Source organism: Homalodisca vitripennis, chromosome 1 (genome assembly GCF_021130785.1).
Source record: "Homalodisca vitripennis isolate AUS2020 chromosome 1, UT_GWSS_2.1, whole genome shotgun sequence".
NCBI classification, from domain to species: Eukaryota; Metazoa; Arthropoda; class Insecta; order Hemiptera; family Cicadellidae; genus Homalodisca; species Homalodisca vitripennis.
In genome coordinates, this window is record NC_060207.1 from 130,880,409 (window position 1) to 130,895,949 (window position 15,541).

The 15,541-nt window shown below is 30.8% G+C and overlaps 2 protein-coding genes across 2 annotated transcripts; both read left to right on the plus strand.

Annotated features, from left to right (window-relative positions):
* Positions 1-272: 272 nt before the first annotated feature.
* Positions 273-6,903, plus strand: LOC124353148 (prostatic spermine-binding protein-like). The gene is made up of 2 exons (XM_046803013.1): positions 273-279; positions 6,380-6,903. The coding sequence occupies exons 1-2, from the start codon at positions 273-275 to the stop codon at positions 6,901-6,903; spliced, it is 531 nt and encodes a 176-aa protein (XP_046658969.1).
* Positions 6,904-6,997: 94 nt separating this feature from the next.
* Positions 6,998-7,507, plus strand: LOC124353155 (prostatic spermine-binding protein-like). Its single transcript, XM_046803025.1, has 2 exons — positions 6,998-7,118; positions 7,203-7,507. The coding sequence occupies exons 1-2, from the start codon at positions 6,998-7,000 to the stop codon at positions 7,505-7,507; spliced, it is 426 nt and encodes a 141-aa protein (XP_046658981.1).
* The last annotated feature ends 8,034 nt before the right edge of the window (positions 7,508-15,541 follow it).

The following is a 15,541-nucleotide window of genomic DNA, read 5'->3' on the forward strand; positions in this document are numbered from 1 at the left end:
AGTTGTAATACCAAGATAAATTAATGCCTGGCCTGTTTTAGTTAGTAATGATGCACCGGAAAGTTTGGTAATTTAATTAGGAATATCCGAGAACACATCAAACACTTTTAAAACATTTTACTGACAGAGTTCTGGCAGAATTCTCAAGTGTTTACTTCGCACTTGAAGATTTCCCAGCAATCTCGACCGTCTCTCTCCACTTTAGATTGTCCTTAAGAGCACGGAATCTACCATTCAGTTTAGTGGTATCATCTCGACATTAAACACATACGATGAAAGGTAAGCTATTATATTTATAAATTATTATTTATTATTCTCTACACATATTATTATGTAAGATTGCTATTAATTTAATATAGTACACTTAAAAATTACATAAAAATATGTACACGTATATCATAATTATAAGCATCCTAGCTGTGTCACTATGAAAAAACAATAATATTTATATATATATATATATATATATATATATATATATATATATATATATCTCGTATATATATATATATATATAGTATATATATATATATATATATATATATATATATATATATCGTCATATATATAATATATATAATATATATATATATATATATATATAATATTATATATATATATTAGAGCTATAAGGGTAAACATAAGTAAAATTTAAATATTGGACCATATATCATTGTTTTCCCTCATAATGATTTCCCAAGTACACGAGAAATTAACTCGTAAAATTCAAAAAGTTGTAATGGTTTTATAATAGAATTCCACTAAAACAGTTCTTCCTACCTTTACGATTGTTCTACAAATGTCTCATATAAAACGTGTTTGTCTATTTATTAATGTACCTCTTTTAAGGATTGGTTAAAAAGTTTGACGTGAGGTTTTTAAATGATTCAAACGTTGCCTATAGCGCTTGATTTAATTATACCAATCCGTGAAAATATAAAAGACTATCAAGTTAACTGCTTAGTACTATGTAAATTATTAGAAAATTAATGGATATAAATACTAATTGATATATATTTCATTGAGTTTAGCTTAAGAAATTATAAGTTTAAAAGTACCTGGTACCCGTATGGTAATACGTTAATTCATATTAATGTTTAGGTAAAACAAAAATCTTAATAAATCCTTTTATGTAGTCACATATTTTATAACACTACAAAAGAATATATGAATAAACATTTATTTAAATGCTTTAAAAAATAATCGTATGTATTTTAAAATGGATGCGTTATTACACTGATTTAAAATATAAAGCAAAACTCGATCATATTAGGACCGTCATCTACCAATCCTGCTTTTATTTGCAAAATGTCATATTTAGGCTTACGTATGATTTACAGTTATGTTTTTTATAATTTCACTTACATAAACATCAACTTCATTACTAAACACTATACATTTTTACGCTTTATTATGCTGCCTCATGTCATTAGCTACTGCCATTGACTGAAACAATATTTATTTAATAAATAGGCAAATTTTCCTGGTCTGGTAAAGTTTATTTCTGTCCCACTTATAGATGTAGTACATAATTGTTATATAAAACACACACAAAATCGTATTTGGTCATAATTCTAGGAAGATCGTATTGCAGTATCTTTAAATGATGGCCTTTATCTTAAGTGTTTCACGACGTCATCACAATGCTGGTCACAAGCACTCCACATACCAATATTTAAGTTATTAATACTAAACAATATAACTGTCACCGAAATTTTGTCCCGAAACGTACACCGGTCTTGATTCTTAATATTTTTTCTATATTAAAAAAGAATAATTGAAAACGCATTATTCAAGAATAAGAGTTGATAACATCACGTTAAAATGATTATCCTGTGCAGCAACTCACTTCAAAATCCATTTAATTATTTTAATGTAAATAATATTGGCTAGAAACAAATTAAATACAAAATGTATCTGTTTGTAAAGAACAAAATTACGTATTCTGTACCCTTTGTTAATGTTTGGATTTTGTTTTGTTGTTTTAATTTTTTTTATGTGGGTTAAGACTTCAAAGACATTATAAAAACAATAACGATACTGCTTAACGAAATAAAACTGAACACTAAATATGAAGATAAATTTTTCATCTGTGGAACTGCGTTAATTATGATATCATATATATATATATATATATATATATATATATATATATATATATATATATATATATATATATATATATATTGTCTTGACGATCATTTACATATTTGATAAGATAATAAAAAACTTTAACTATAATAGTTGAATTCCAATATATTGAAAATGATAATTTATATAACACAATACATTTTCATGTTTCAATGACTCGAGAATCAATTACTATTATCTACGTGTTCATTACACGGTACATTTTTGTAACATAATTGAGCTCATCGAAATAAAAGTAAGTTTCAACTAATATCAAATAAATGTAAGCACTCTGGATTGAAATCCTGAAAAAAAAAGTATTTTAGTATTTCAAGTGGCCAGTATCTGAGCAATAAAATTTTCAGAATTCCTGAAAAATATAGTTTCAATTATTCAAAGTGGCAGTGTACGATAGTTATTAAATGAGTTAATACTAAAATCATTCTTAACCAAGCGGGTAGTACTCAAATTAAACGAAGGAATTAAAATTGTCAAACAATTGTTAAGGTATTAATACTATGTGCTTGGTTTTTCAGATAACAGTATTACAGTAAGGGATAGTATCGTTAATTTCCCAAGTATCAAATATTTGATTGATTTTTTATTTAACGGTATTGTGTTAGAATCGTTCTTAATTTGTTGGAGTGATATAAGCTAGTGCTATGGATTATTTTGAAACCAAATTACATTGAGTAATTAGCAAAAATCAATATACATAAGTAGATGTATAGTCTAGTAAGAAATTTACACTTTTGTTCATGGTTGTTACTTATAACTAAAGACTTTCAAAGATTAAATTCTCAGTTCACATATGATACACCTCATACTAAGATACCATTTTATTTGAAAATTATCTCTTTGGAAGTGGCGTTATATATTTACATCTCTCTCTGTAACTGAGACGTGTTATATGAAATTGCCAATTACTTTATATATTATCTGATTATAATAATTAGCAAATAATTTAGAAAATATAAAATTATTTTTGTCCTCCATCTCCAGTATTATCTGTCACGGGATAAGAACACTTTGTCTGCCAAAAGTTATAAAAAGTGAATATTATAATGCTTCTAAAAATCTTTAAATAAAACTAAATTAAATTAAATCAGATTGTAACCCATACAACTTGAATTCAATTCTTGCCATTCACGAATGGCTGCTGTAATTTAATACTTACGTACTGAAAAGATTTATTATATCAAAGGAAAGTTTCGGAAAATGGTAAATACAAGCTTAGAGCATGGTAAAACGAAAACATTAGAAAGTACTATATATGAAAACCTAATTGCTCCTAAACAATTGATTATTTGGAAATTTCTTATAAACGTTAAACCTAACAATACAAAATTTTTCTATTAAAGATAAAAAGAAGTACAATTAAAACATTCTCATGGGTAGTACTAGAAATCCTATAACGTACAAAAATAGTCTGATTGCAAACGTTGTAATCAAGGATTTTTTCATCCATCGCGAACTGTACTTCGTAAATCTTGTGTTTACGTACGTTACAAAGTTCACTGGGCGCCAGATAACAGCTGGGCAATATTCATTGTTCTTGACCACCTTTTCAAATTCTAAACTAGTGTCATAGCAACCGAATGTAATTTGGGCTGTATGCTGGCACGTATTTCGGCTTTGGCATTGGGGGAGAAGCACGTGATATCTGCGTGCAGGCTCTCTTCCAATGTGGAATAGCGTGTTCATATATATATATATATATATATATATATATATATATATATATATATATATATATATATATATATATATACATATATATATATATATATATATATATACATATATATATATATATATATCGCGAAGTACAGTTCGCGATGGATGACAAAATCCTTGATTACAACGTTTGCAATCAGACTATTTTTGTACGTTATAGGATTTCTCGTACTACCCGTGAGAATGTTTTAATGATACTTCTTTTTATCTTTAATAGAAAAATTTAGTATTTTTTAGTTTAACGTTTATAAGAAATTTCCAAATAATCCATTGTTTGGGGCAATTAGGTATATATATATTTGTTAAAGTATATTTATAAGTTTTTTAAATTCTAATTTGGATTAAACTTGAAGACCCTTAAAATTAACTTTAGCTGCCAACTTCACTATAGCAATTCAGAATGCACTGTAGGTTAAAAATAACAGAAATTTTTTTTATGTCTATTGTATTTATGGCCCTACATACAATTATAAAATTTGTAATACAAAGGGTTATGAGCTGTGTGCACGAATAAATAATAAAAAAACATTTATAAATTAAATCAATTACAATTCATACGCAGAACTTTATATTCATAGACATATATTTGTATAAAATACCTAATATAATTTATATCAAATTCAGAGTACATAAGCATTACAGACTAATTAGCTTGTAATATTTACTGTAAGATAATATTTTACAACTTTCGAAGCATCATATGTTTTAGACTTTATAGGTAACTTAAAAACTAACATTTTTATAAACATTAATTAGTGGAATCTATTTGAATGAACGCAATATTTGCAATAGTCTAATATATAACTAAATAGTATGTCAAATAAAGAACATTTACTATTCCACTAATAATACATCTAGTTGTTAGCTTGCATAGCCCATCAAGACGCTAGTCATAGACAATACTTAAATACATATTATATTAAAATCATTAGGTTAACCTTATTAGTATTAGTATTAAAGAATAAAAAATAAAACTTGGGAAAAGAGTAACATTTCATTACCCAACTAACTATATTAACTATAATTATAGAACTATATGCTATGGATTATTGGGTTCATGAAACTGAATGGCCATATTTAGGAAATAAATTATTTTTAATTTGGTCTCATTCACCGTTCAGTCTACTTGGTGTTAACGTTGTTATGAAACTATTAAGATCGTTCAAGGGATGAAGTTGTCATTTTCTTTTAGAATCTAAGGTGTGTAATGGATCTATCAATACATTTTCCCACGCTATTTGCGATTTCCATGAACCTTTACTTGTGATCTTGTCATTCACTTGTCAAATGTTATTACGGAATTTCAATAGGACCATCCTGTTATTAAGATAATACAAAGATAAATCAATATACATGGCTCAACACAACCACATTAAAATATTTATTTTCTACATTTATTCGTAAACGAGTGTCATCGTGGATACCTATCAAGTTACTTAGGAGTTATTAAATAAATTAACAAATTCCTTCTTGTAAATAGAGTATTGCATACATATTTAAGCTACATGGCCTATTCTTACATTTAGCCTACTACTAAACACAAAACTCAGAAAAATAAATGAACCCAAATCAGGCCATTGTATTTAAACAATAAAAATAATTTAAACGAAACAAAAGTTTTTATTACTTTGAAAATTAGTAGATATTACATAAAACATATTGAAACACATTCACTCAGTCATCCGTTTACATCCTGAGACTGGAATAAATAGAAAACACTATTTGGGAGTGCCAGTGTCCGAACGGTCTAAGACGTTGGACTTAGGGTCTGAGTTAGATATAGCGCAGGTTCAAATTATGTCTGTGACCGAATCACTTTTTATCAGTACCATCGACCTTGTACTGTATTGACACTTCCCTTTATTCTGTTTGATAAGATTCTCGCACACGCACATGATCACGGACGAAATAAGGTTTAAAAAGTAATCGACCTCTCTTTAAAAAAACTATACAGATAAAATATTGTAACGGATATACACACTTTACCTTTTAATATCAAGGATACTGAAATAATTTTAATCAACAAGCAAAAAGTATGTGCTTTTATAGCTTATTTGTAAAAAGTCCAAAGGTAGTATAAAAAATGCCGTGGATCCTGTAAGAACGTAGACATTTTATGTCAACTAAGTTGAATTGTAGTTAATTGAAAAGATTAAATATACGCAATGACTAGGAGACGCTGGCTATAAGATATAATTTTCATAATTTACACAACACGTTTTATAATAGGATTCTACATGATATGGAACTTGAGGCGTTACGTTGTTATTGGTTTTATTTAGAGAAAAAATTTGATAACATTTATAACGGGTGGATAAAACTATTGAGTTTTAACAATTTTAAAACTTGGTTAAAAATGTATTTACTACTTAGAAAATTACAAGCTTTTAGACTGTAGCCATATATCTCAATATTTTTATTTTTGGCTACACTAGGAATGAAAATAGGCATATAGTATGAAAGATTGAAAATATTGGAATTCTTGAAATACTAATATGTATTTTATTTTCAGGTTTGCTGTTATTAAGTCTTGTGTTTTTGCTCTCGGGGCTAGTTAATGCTCGCTCAATTGACAAGCAATTGATTCAGTTGGCAAGAAATATACAAAATCGGTACGGTCAAGAAAACAGCAATGATGCAGCATTATTTCACATTTTGGGAGTAAAGCAAGTTTCTACCGGAAGTAAAGATAACGGAGAAGGTATTCAGTATTTTCAAGACGATTATGACAGCTACGAAGATTATGAAAATGAACTTCAAGGAGAAGAAGACAGCGCGGATGATGAATTTGATGAGATTTATGGAGGACATTCCAATGGGTTAGACAATAATACTGAAGAAGATGACGATGACAGTGATGACAGTGACGACGACAGTGGTGATGACGATGACAGTAGTGAATATAGCTATGACAGTGATGACGATGATGATTTTGAAGATAAATATGACGAAGACGTAGACGACGATGACGATGATGACGATGACGACAATGATGATGGTGATGACGACGACGATGATGATGGTGATGATGGATGATGATGATGATGATGATGATGATGATGATGATGATGATGATGATGATGATGACGATGAAGCTTACAATGAAGATGATTTTGATAAAGAAGACGAAATGAAAAAGGCTTTTGAAGAAGAAGAATATGGAGAGGATGAAGAAGATGAAGGAAATGAAGAAGACGGCGATGACGACGACGATGATGATGGTGATGATGATGACAATGATGATGATGATGGTGATGATGATGATGATGATGATGATGATGATGATGATGATGATGATGATGATGATGATGATGATGATAATGATGACTATGAAGCTGACAATGAAGATGATTTTGATGAAGAAGACGAAATCAAAAAGGCTTTTGAAGAAGAAGAATATGGAGAGGATGAAGAAGATGAAGGAAATGAGGAGGAAGCAGATTTTGATGAACACGAACCATTTAATGAGAATGATATTGAAGGTGATGATGCCGAAGAAAACTACAATGAAGAAAATGTTGATGATGGTAATAGTTACATTGATGGGGATAATGAAGATTTAGAAGAAGATAATGATGAATATAACGAAGAAAATATTTTCTACAATGGTTTTGATGAAGAAGATAAGGACAGTTACTAATATTATTAAAGCAAAATTTTCTAAATATTAAATCCTTAAAAGAAAATTTTTAAGGTTTGTACCAGTAAAATATTACAAATCATTTCTAAACTGACGATTTATATAATTAAATGTTAGTACTATATCTTTAAAGAAATAAAATTAACTAAATATTAGATTTTCTTTTATAAAAAACTTCCCATTTAACCAATTCCCTAATACACAACAAGATCATGTAAAACATGTATACGATAAATTAACGTAACAGTCTTACTTGTCTCAAGATCCTAAGTGCATCGTTTTAATACTTCTCCATCAGTATGTAAAATGTATAACCAATAAATTTTATTTAGGTATCTTAAGACCATATTTCATGCTCTTTAAGATAGTCTTGATTAGTAACATTAATCGTAATTTAATAATTTCAAACGATATAATAATTTAAATACTACTTCTTAAATCACTATAATTTTATAAACACAAATTCTGTAATTTGTCTCTTGCTTAAGTAGTGAAACTATTATCTCAAAATTGGATTCTTTATAATTCAATTCACTTTTATCCAGAAAAAGTATTTATATAGATTCATAATTTTCATTCACTCCAATGAGTTAAACTACCGAATGAGTTAAACAATAACTTTTGACTCACCGGCAATAATAATTAGGTGGATTTTCGTATCAGTTCACAAGTTTGAAATCTTAAAAGCCCGTGTTATTGCACAACCACGAGACGCTCTTTAAGCGTCCATCTTCTGAGGGTTCCCAGACCATGAGCTCTCAGCTTCTAGGAGCTCCTGATCTCCGGCAGACCATTACCTATAGAACCTCCAGGTTTCTGGCAGTAGCAGGATCCGGATTCTAGCACCTCTCGGTCTCTCGGAACACTCAGCTTCTTGAAAATCTCAGCCAGTGGCTATTCCCGGTATCGGAAATATATGGCATCTTGCAAGCACTGGACTCTGGCAGGTAACAGCTTCTGGCAGTTCCTGCTTATGACATTTTTCGATATTTGGAAGATCCCAGCCTCTAGTACCTCGCATCCCCCGGTCAATCATGGCCTTTTTATGTTTTGGTCACTGCTATTTCCGATCCTCTGGTAAATCGTGGCTTTTATGGGATCGAGACAGACTATGGGAGCTTTTTGACTGATCTCTGACACCTCCCTGCATTTTCGATCCAGATCAGAATCTGGTTTATATTAAAAAATATCAATCCTGTTTTATAAATAATTCTATACAATTTTTTATACCGATATTATTTTAAATATTTCCAATCAAAAACATATATAATGCCTGGGGTTCCTTCCTGTTACCTGTAAGGACACAAAAAATCCATATTTGGTTAACATTAATCGTACTGAACTAATATTTTACTTTGAGTTAAGACTCTACTACCACGTAATATACATAAGATGTGCTGTACACACAATAGCTCTACTCCAAGTGCTTTACCCACTTGTCTGCGAGGGATGAAAGTAAGGGAGTGAAAACACCCTTGGCTGACCTTTACCATGTAAATCGCTGGTATCCAATATGATTAAAATATAACTCAAAGCAAGAGGTCTGTACAATTTGCTTAAACCATCTCGTTAGCTCTACAGCCCGTCTCCTGTCGAGTTCCATGAGGAAACATTTAGGGGTTTAATCTCAGCCATGTTTTCTCGGGAGGGAAAGCTAGCTCTTAACCAGCCTCTCCAGTGAAAGCAGGCAGTTGTTGGTGGCACGCCCTTAAGTCTATGCTGGTAAGAACCTTTAACTGTTATGGAACCTCACCAACTCTAACTAGAGTTGAATCTCCTGCCGCAATAGACTAGACATATCAAACTACCCTTGCCGTTGCGCCCCAAAATATCGACATTTACGGCTAGTGATGTGCCTCTCCTGGAAATCCATAAGGTTACCCATATTTAAGTGATACATACGTTTTTGCTGTGTACAGTGTGAGTTCGATAAATGTGTTGCTAAGCGGTAATCTTGAAAACAGCTAGTTCAATTCAGCCAATTCTTTTTGAAACATACCCGTTTGAAACCGACGGTGGTTTATATGTATAGCAATATTTTTTTATATATTTTTTCACATAAGGCACTCTAAACTGGTAAGCTTCCTTAAAATTTTAAAATGACATTTTAACAGTGATATTTTAAGAGAATATTTTGTAATGGTATATTATTTTTAGAATATATTCTGCGTATGTTAGTATATTTTTTCACCGGATTAACAAGGTAGACACTTATTGACCAAAGTATATTTACGAGTGCTCTATATGTATTTACCTATAGCGTAGCAATGGCGGAAATGGTTGATAAAATATAATTATTAAGTTTACTTTCATTTTACTTTGCTATTAATGCACCGTCAAATTCAAGACGCTGCACTAAGCAGAAAGTGAACTGGAGCTGAACTGAACATTCACATTCGTAAATAGCTTTTTCACTGTAAGTGAATTTCAACATCTGGAAGTAAACATCCTCTAACCAAAATATGCTTTTAAGTCCTAAGTATGTATATCGTTTTACTAGTCAATATAAGAAGGCAAACTTTACTATAGCATTGGAAATATCCTAGATCGGAATTGTATTATGATAGAAGTAAACGTTTTTTAATCAAATTAAGTTATCCAGACCTAAGTAATTTTATTTCCTGTATCGAGCCAACATGCCAGACTCAGTTAAGGCAACGGAAATATAATTAATTAGAACTATAACAGTTCCAATACATGTAAAGCGTGACGATTCAGGTTAAACCCCGATCTCCTTAACCATGATTTATAAAATAGCATGTACATTATGTAAACCTAATTATGTTTAAATAAATCCTATCACTATTATTTTACATCTTAACTGCTGTGTAGTTTAATGCCTTCAATTTTGAAAACTGTAAGCAATACCTCGTGGATATTATCTATTTTTGTCATAAAATAAACCTATAAGTAATAGATTGTACAATAATGTTTTTTACTACTGTAAAATATATTACATTTACTTAATCATGTTACAATCGAGGTTGTTAGAACAACGACCAGCTAAATTACATTAGGAGAACGCACACGGAAAATGTTTTAAAAGGATGTTTAATATAAGTTATTTTAAAAAGTTGTAATATGCACATGGTGTTATTATTGTTTTATTAAAATTGTATTTAGTCATTCCTGATTTTACAATAGTGGTTTATTAATATGTTTCCTACTACTTCTTATACAGTTTCGTTAAAGTATAAAGATAAAATAATGAAAATGTATTTTAAAAACCTTATATTAATTTCAAATATACTGTGTGGTATGGAAATGTTCGCTCGGTACCTCACGTACAAGTTTAGTTGTAGAATACTCGTTCTTACATTAAAGGTACCAAGCACTTTGCGAACACGTTCACCTGTCATGGAAATCACTTACATTATATCACTGAAGTGTTATGGAGAGGGACAGTTAATGTAGTCTACTAGAGGTCAGGCTTGTAGAGCACATCATACAGTGAATTGTGTTGGTTCTACAACCCTCTTGGGCTCGTATAGTGTCACTTAACGTGATTGGAATTCTGTTACTGGTTTGATTAGAGACCCATTTCTCGTTATACAGTATTCAAATACCACCTCTTTACTAAAGCATTTTTAGAAAACGTCACAACCCAAACAATTGATAGACATTTTTAAATAATATTTATATTATTTGCAATGTATAGATTATATTTCAATGTATTGCTAAAAGAGCATAAAAAGTAAACTCTTTAATTATAAATTTGTAAGAGTATAATGTGTTAGATTTAACGGAAAAGTTGCATTTTTGCAAGCTTGTATATAATATTTGGATTTACAGTTATTGCTAATTTATTAAAAACTATATCTGCTGACTCTCTGGTCAAAATATTACGATATATGTCTGTGAAAGTTCAAAAACTTACTTTTTTAATGTTTTGTTAACTGAATGACGTGTTGGTCTTTGGTCCTTTATGTAAAATAATCCACATCGGAAGCACTGAGATACTTGCAGTCTTATGTTGATTAAGTAGTCGATCTTTGGTTTTTGAGACCCTAGGATTTGTAACTGGCTTTACTAGTTTCCTCTGAGTTTTTGCCTTTTCCTATCTTGTAAGTAGTAGCTTCCGGCTTATAAGTCCTGGAAACTTTGGGTGTCCTGTGACCTTCGGAAGCTCTTATCATATGGACGCTTTGGATGTGAGCGCTTCTTTTCTCCGATAGGTAAGTGCTGTAGAAGCGTCCGTACTGTAGTTAATACTGCTTCTACAATCTTCTGGTCCATTTAAAATTCAATGTATGTAATTGAAATTCAATATATACTTATTGAAAGTAACAGACACTTTTGAATGGTGCGCCATCTTGGTGTCAAGACACTGGCCCTCAGTTTATTGTTTATGGAAATGGAATAATGAGTGAAAGCAGAATAGGCTGTGGTTTATAGAATTTAAAAATGGCCGCATCGATGTTCATGAAGATAGTCGTACCAGTCGGCTAACCTTGTGACTGACGAATTTATGTTGAAAGAATCGCCGTTTTAAAATTACTGAACTCTCGTAACATTTTCTACCAATTTTACAAAGTTTACATCATGAAATTGTTGTAGGGAATCTTGGATACCACAAAGTTTTTGCCAGGTTGTTTCTTAAAGGAAAAAATACTAAAGGAAGATCACAAAAACTTGATATATTCCACAAAAACACGTTAATATTCCTTGACGAATACGACAAACAGGTTAAAGACTTCTCAATCGTATCGTTACAGACGATGAAACTTAGGAAAAGCACGTGAATTGTAGAACAAAATGCAGCCTATGGAATGGGAGCATTCACAGTCTCCGAAAAAACTAAGATAATGTCTCCAAACTCGATAAGCGAGAAAGATTATGGCAACTGTTTTTTTTTGGATGTTAAGGGTGTGATTCTGGTTTATTTTCTTAAACGGTGATCAAAAATCAACGGACAGGTACCGAGAAACATTGCAAAGGCAACGGCGTACGATACAAAACTAGTGTAGCGGTAAATAGAGCTAAAAACTAGTTTTTCCACGACAATGCGCGTCCCCATACAGCCAATATTACTGTACATGACAATTCTTGAATGATTTTGATTGGGAAGTGTTTGATCATCCGCTTTATAGCCCAAATCTGGCAATAAATACAAAATATCTTAAGGTTAGAAAGGGCCAATGAGCTGTTACTGTTTGCTGCCTCACCTGATATCTGATTTTATATGTCTGCTGTGATTTGGTTTAGATGTCCTATAATATTTTTTGTCCTCAAAAATTATAAATTAAAATTATTCCTTAATTAGTTTTTAGTAAATTATAATTAGTTTTACAACATATTCTAAATTAAAATTCTTAATTATTTACTGGGATAACTGTATTCGAATAGCTATGGCTTAGACAAGTTACCACTTATACCTGTAGATTAATTTTGGCACAGCATTATATAAAACGAAGTTAAAGTGGTATGGGTTGATTCAATGTGATTGATGAGTTAAGCTCCAGTTAACCGTAATTTTAGTGTGTCTGGAATCTAACTCTATCAGTGGCTTAACATTTTGAATCTGGAATAATGTTTGTCTGGAGATACCCATAAAAGTTGACATAAGAAATATTACGTTTGATGATTTTACATAATACTATAACAGGCCACTAATTCGAGTATCTGCGAAGCTTGTTATTAACGCGTAATCTGGCGTACCCCTTCCTTGCTACCGGACTTTATGAAAATATTTTGATAATCTATTTGATATTTTCAGCAACTTAATGATTCGAATTGACTTCTGATACTGAGAAATTGGTTTTCTTGAAAGGAGCACTTTTTCATTATATAAAACAACTTCTTACAATATTTGCTTTAAAAATAGCTCACAAGGAGAGGGTAAATACTGGCTGATTTGTATCTTCTAGTAGTTGAACCTACTCTGAGTACACCAAAAACCGATGTGCCACTTATATTTGCGCAACCCTGCGTATATCTAGCAGCCATCTATATAATTTGATACCAGCTTAAACCATTCAGCGGTTCTGCTGATTTAAAAATTAAAATAATACTAATATATATATCACTAATTACAAATTCACGATATTTGGTGTAATGGAGTGACGAGAGGTGTAATTTATTGTGAGGGAAGACTGTTCGAGTGGGTGGAGCTCCCTCAGCGTTAAAGGAGTTGCTAGCCTAGGTATGAGCGAGAGCTAGCCCCTGTCCGCTTTAACTGGAGAGGCTGGAACAAAGTGACCTTCCGGTCTTCCAAGGTGACATGACCGAGATATAGTGCCTGCTATCTCTCCTCAAGGGATGCTGACTGGAATTGGGCCCTACCCCAAACCTTACGCGTCCTGAATATTCTGTCACTCCGTAATAAAGAACTAAGAGCTTTTAAGATCCAAGTGCCTTTAAAATTTTCTCTGTTTCTTTTTCTAAGCAGACCAGGTTCTAAATTGTTTAAATAATATAACATTCAATGGATACCTAATTTAGCTTCTTTACCTAATGCTTTGTTACTGATTAAACAGTTAGAGATTGTGAGAAACATCTCCATAATTGGAAACTAATCATTGGGTTAACAACTGACTGTGTTAAACAGTTTTACTTTTTCTTGTTTTGTATTTGTGATAACATGTAACAATGTTGTTTTCATGTAACAAAAGCTAATATTTCAGCATAATTTTATTAGTATTTTTTTAGTGACTAATTTCAATTACGATATTGTGGTTTATAGTTGTTATACAAAGGCGTACATAATTTAGGACAATACGTCAACTAACATTACACAGTCAATAATAGGATGATTCAATAACAGCCATTGCAGTTTCAGTCAATTGCAGAAATTGCCACGTGTACATGATAAACCTAGGAATTGAAGCTATACAAGTGTAACGTATAATTTCCATGGTGTATTCATGTCTTTTGGAACTGATGGTGTAATATAACTGCTACCAGTATGGTTGTAAATTACTGTGTATTAATTATCAAGTTTACAGAACATCAATAAAAACAATTTAAAGTTAATTAATTATTCTTTTTTGACTGTAACTTTTTTTGCTTTATATTGCGTAATAATATTTAATATATATATTCATAAATACATATAGACTTAATATTTATCCAGGCTACATTGTTGTTCATGAACATTTATTCTTAATGTTTATTGAATTATTCATTGTAATGTTATATACAAAAAAGTACATTGGCGACAATTTTCTGATATAACGGAATAAAAAGGCTCCTCATTAGTTACGTACACTAATTAAACAAACTCTGGAAAAAAATCACAAATATCAAACAATTATGAGCAACGTTCTAAATGTAGATACAAACATTTTTGATCATATTCCTGCAGCAATATCTTTGAAAAATATATGGCTTAATACACATACCAAACAGCAGGCATGAAAAATACTCTACTTTATATAGTAATGTTTTACACATGACCTACTTACATACTATAAGGTAAATTCTGTTGTACCCATAGATCACTTTTTATGAAATTTAATTATTTCAGTGTACTTTCATTGTTCAAAATTATTCGTATTCAATACCTTGTAAATGAATAACATAAGTAAATGGATTTACAGTAATGTAACTTAATAATTCATATTGTTTAATATAACGAGCATATATACTCCAGTATTTTATTCAAAAAGACACTTTCTTGTGTGCACATATTTTCATATTGTCTTTTGTGTGCTTAGAAAATATATCCTTGTTTTTGGGTTAGCAAATTTAACAAAAAACCTTTGCAAGCTTCTCTTAAAGCTAACAGTTGCGGAAAGTTATGTGGAACAGATACTGGGAAAAGATAATAAGAACGCGAGTTGCTTATCTCGAGCTCCAATGCACAACGATACCTGCTGAGACACTTCGATGGAAGTTATTATAGTTCTACTTTTACAATGTTCACGTCTCAGATCACACAAACACCATCACCAGGTTTATATGAAGTAAACATACCTGAAACGGTAATAATTTTCTATTTAGATTCAATAGATATTTATGTAATATTAAACACAACGAGCAATAAATGAAGTATAATGAGTTACATAATATTTTAAACACGAAAAGCTCTATGGG

Coding starts and splice junctions, on each gene's coding strand:
- LOC124353155 (XM_046803025.1), top strand. CDS start 6,998: ATGAAAAAGGCTTTTGAAGAAGAAGAATATGGAGAGGATGAAGAAGAT. Junction 7,119..7,202: donor TGACAATGATGATGATGATG/GTGATGATGATG, acceptor ATGACTATGAAG/CTGACAATGAAGATGATTTT.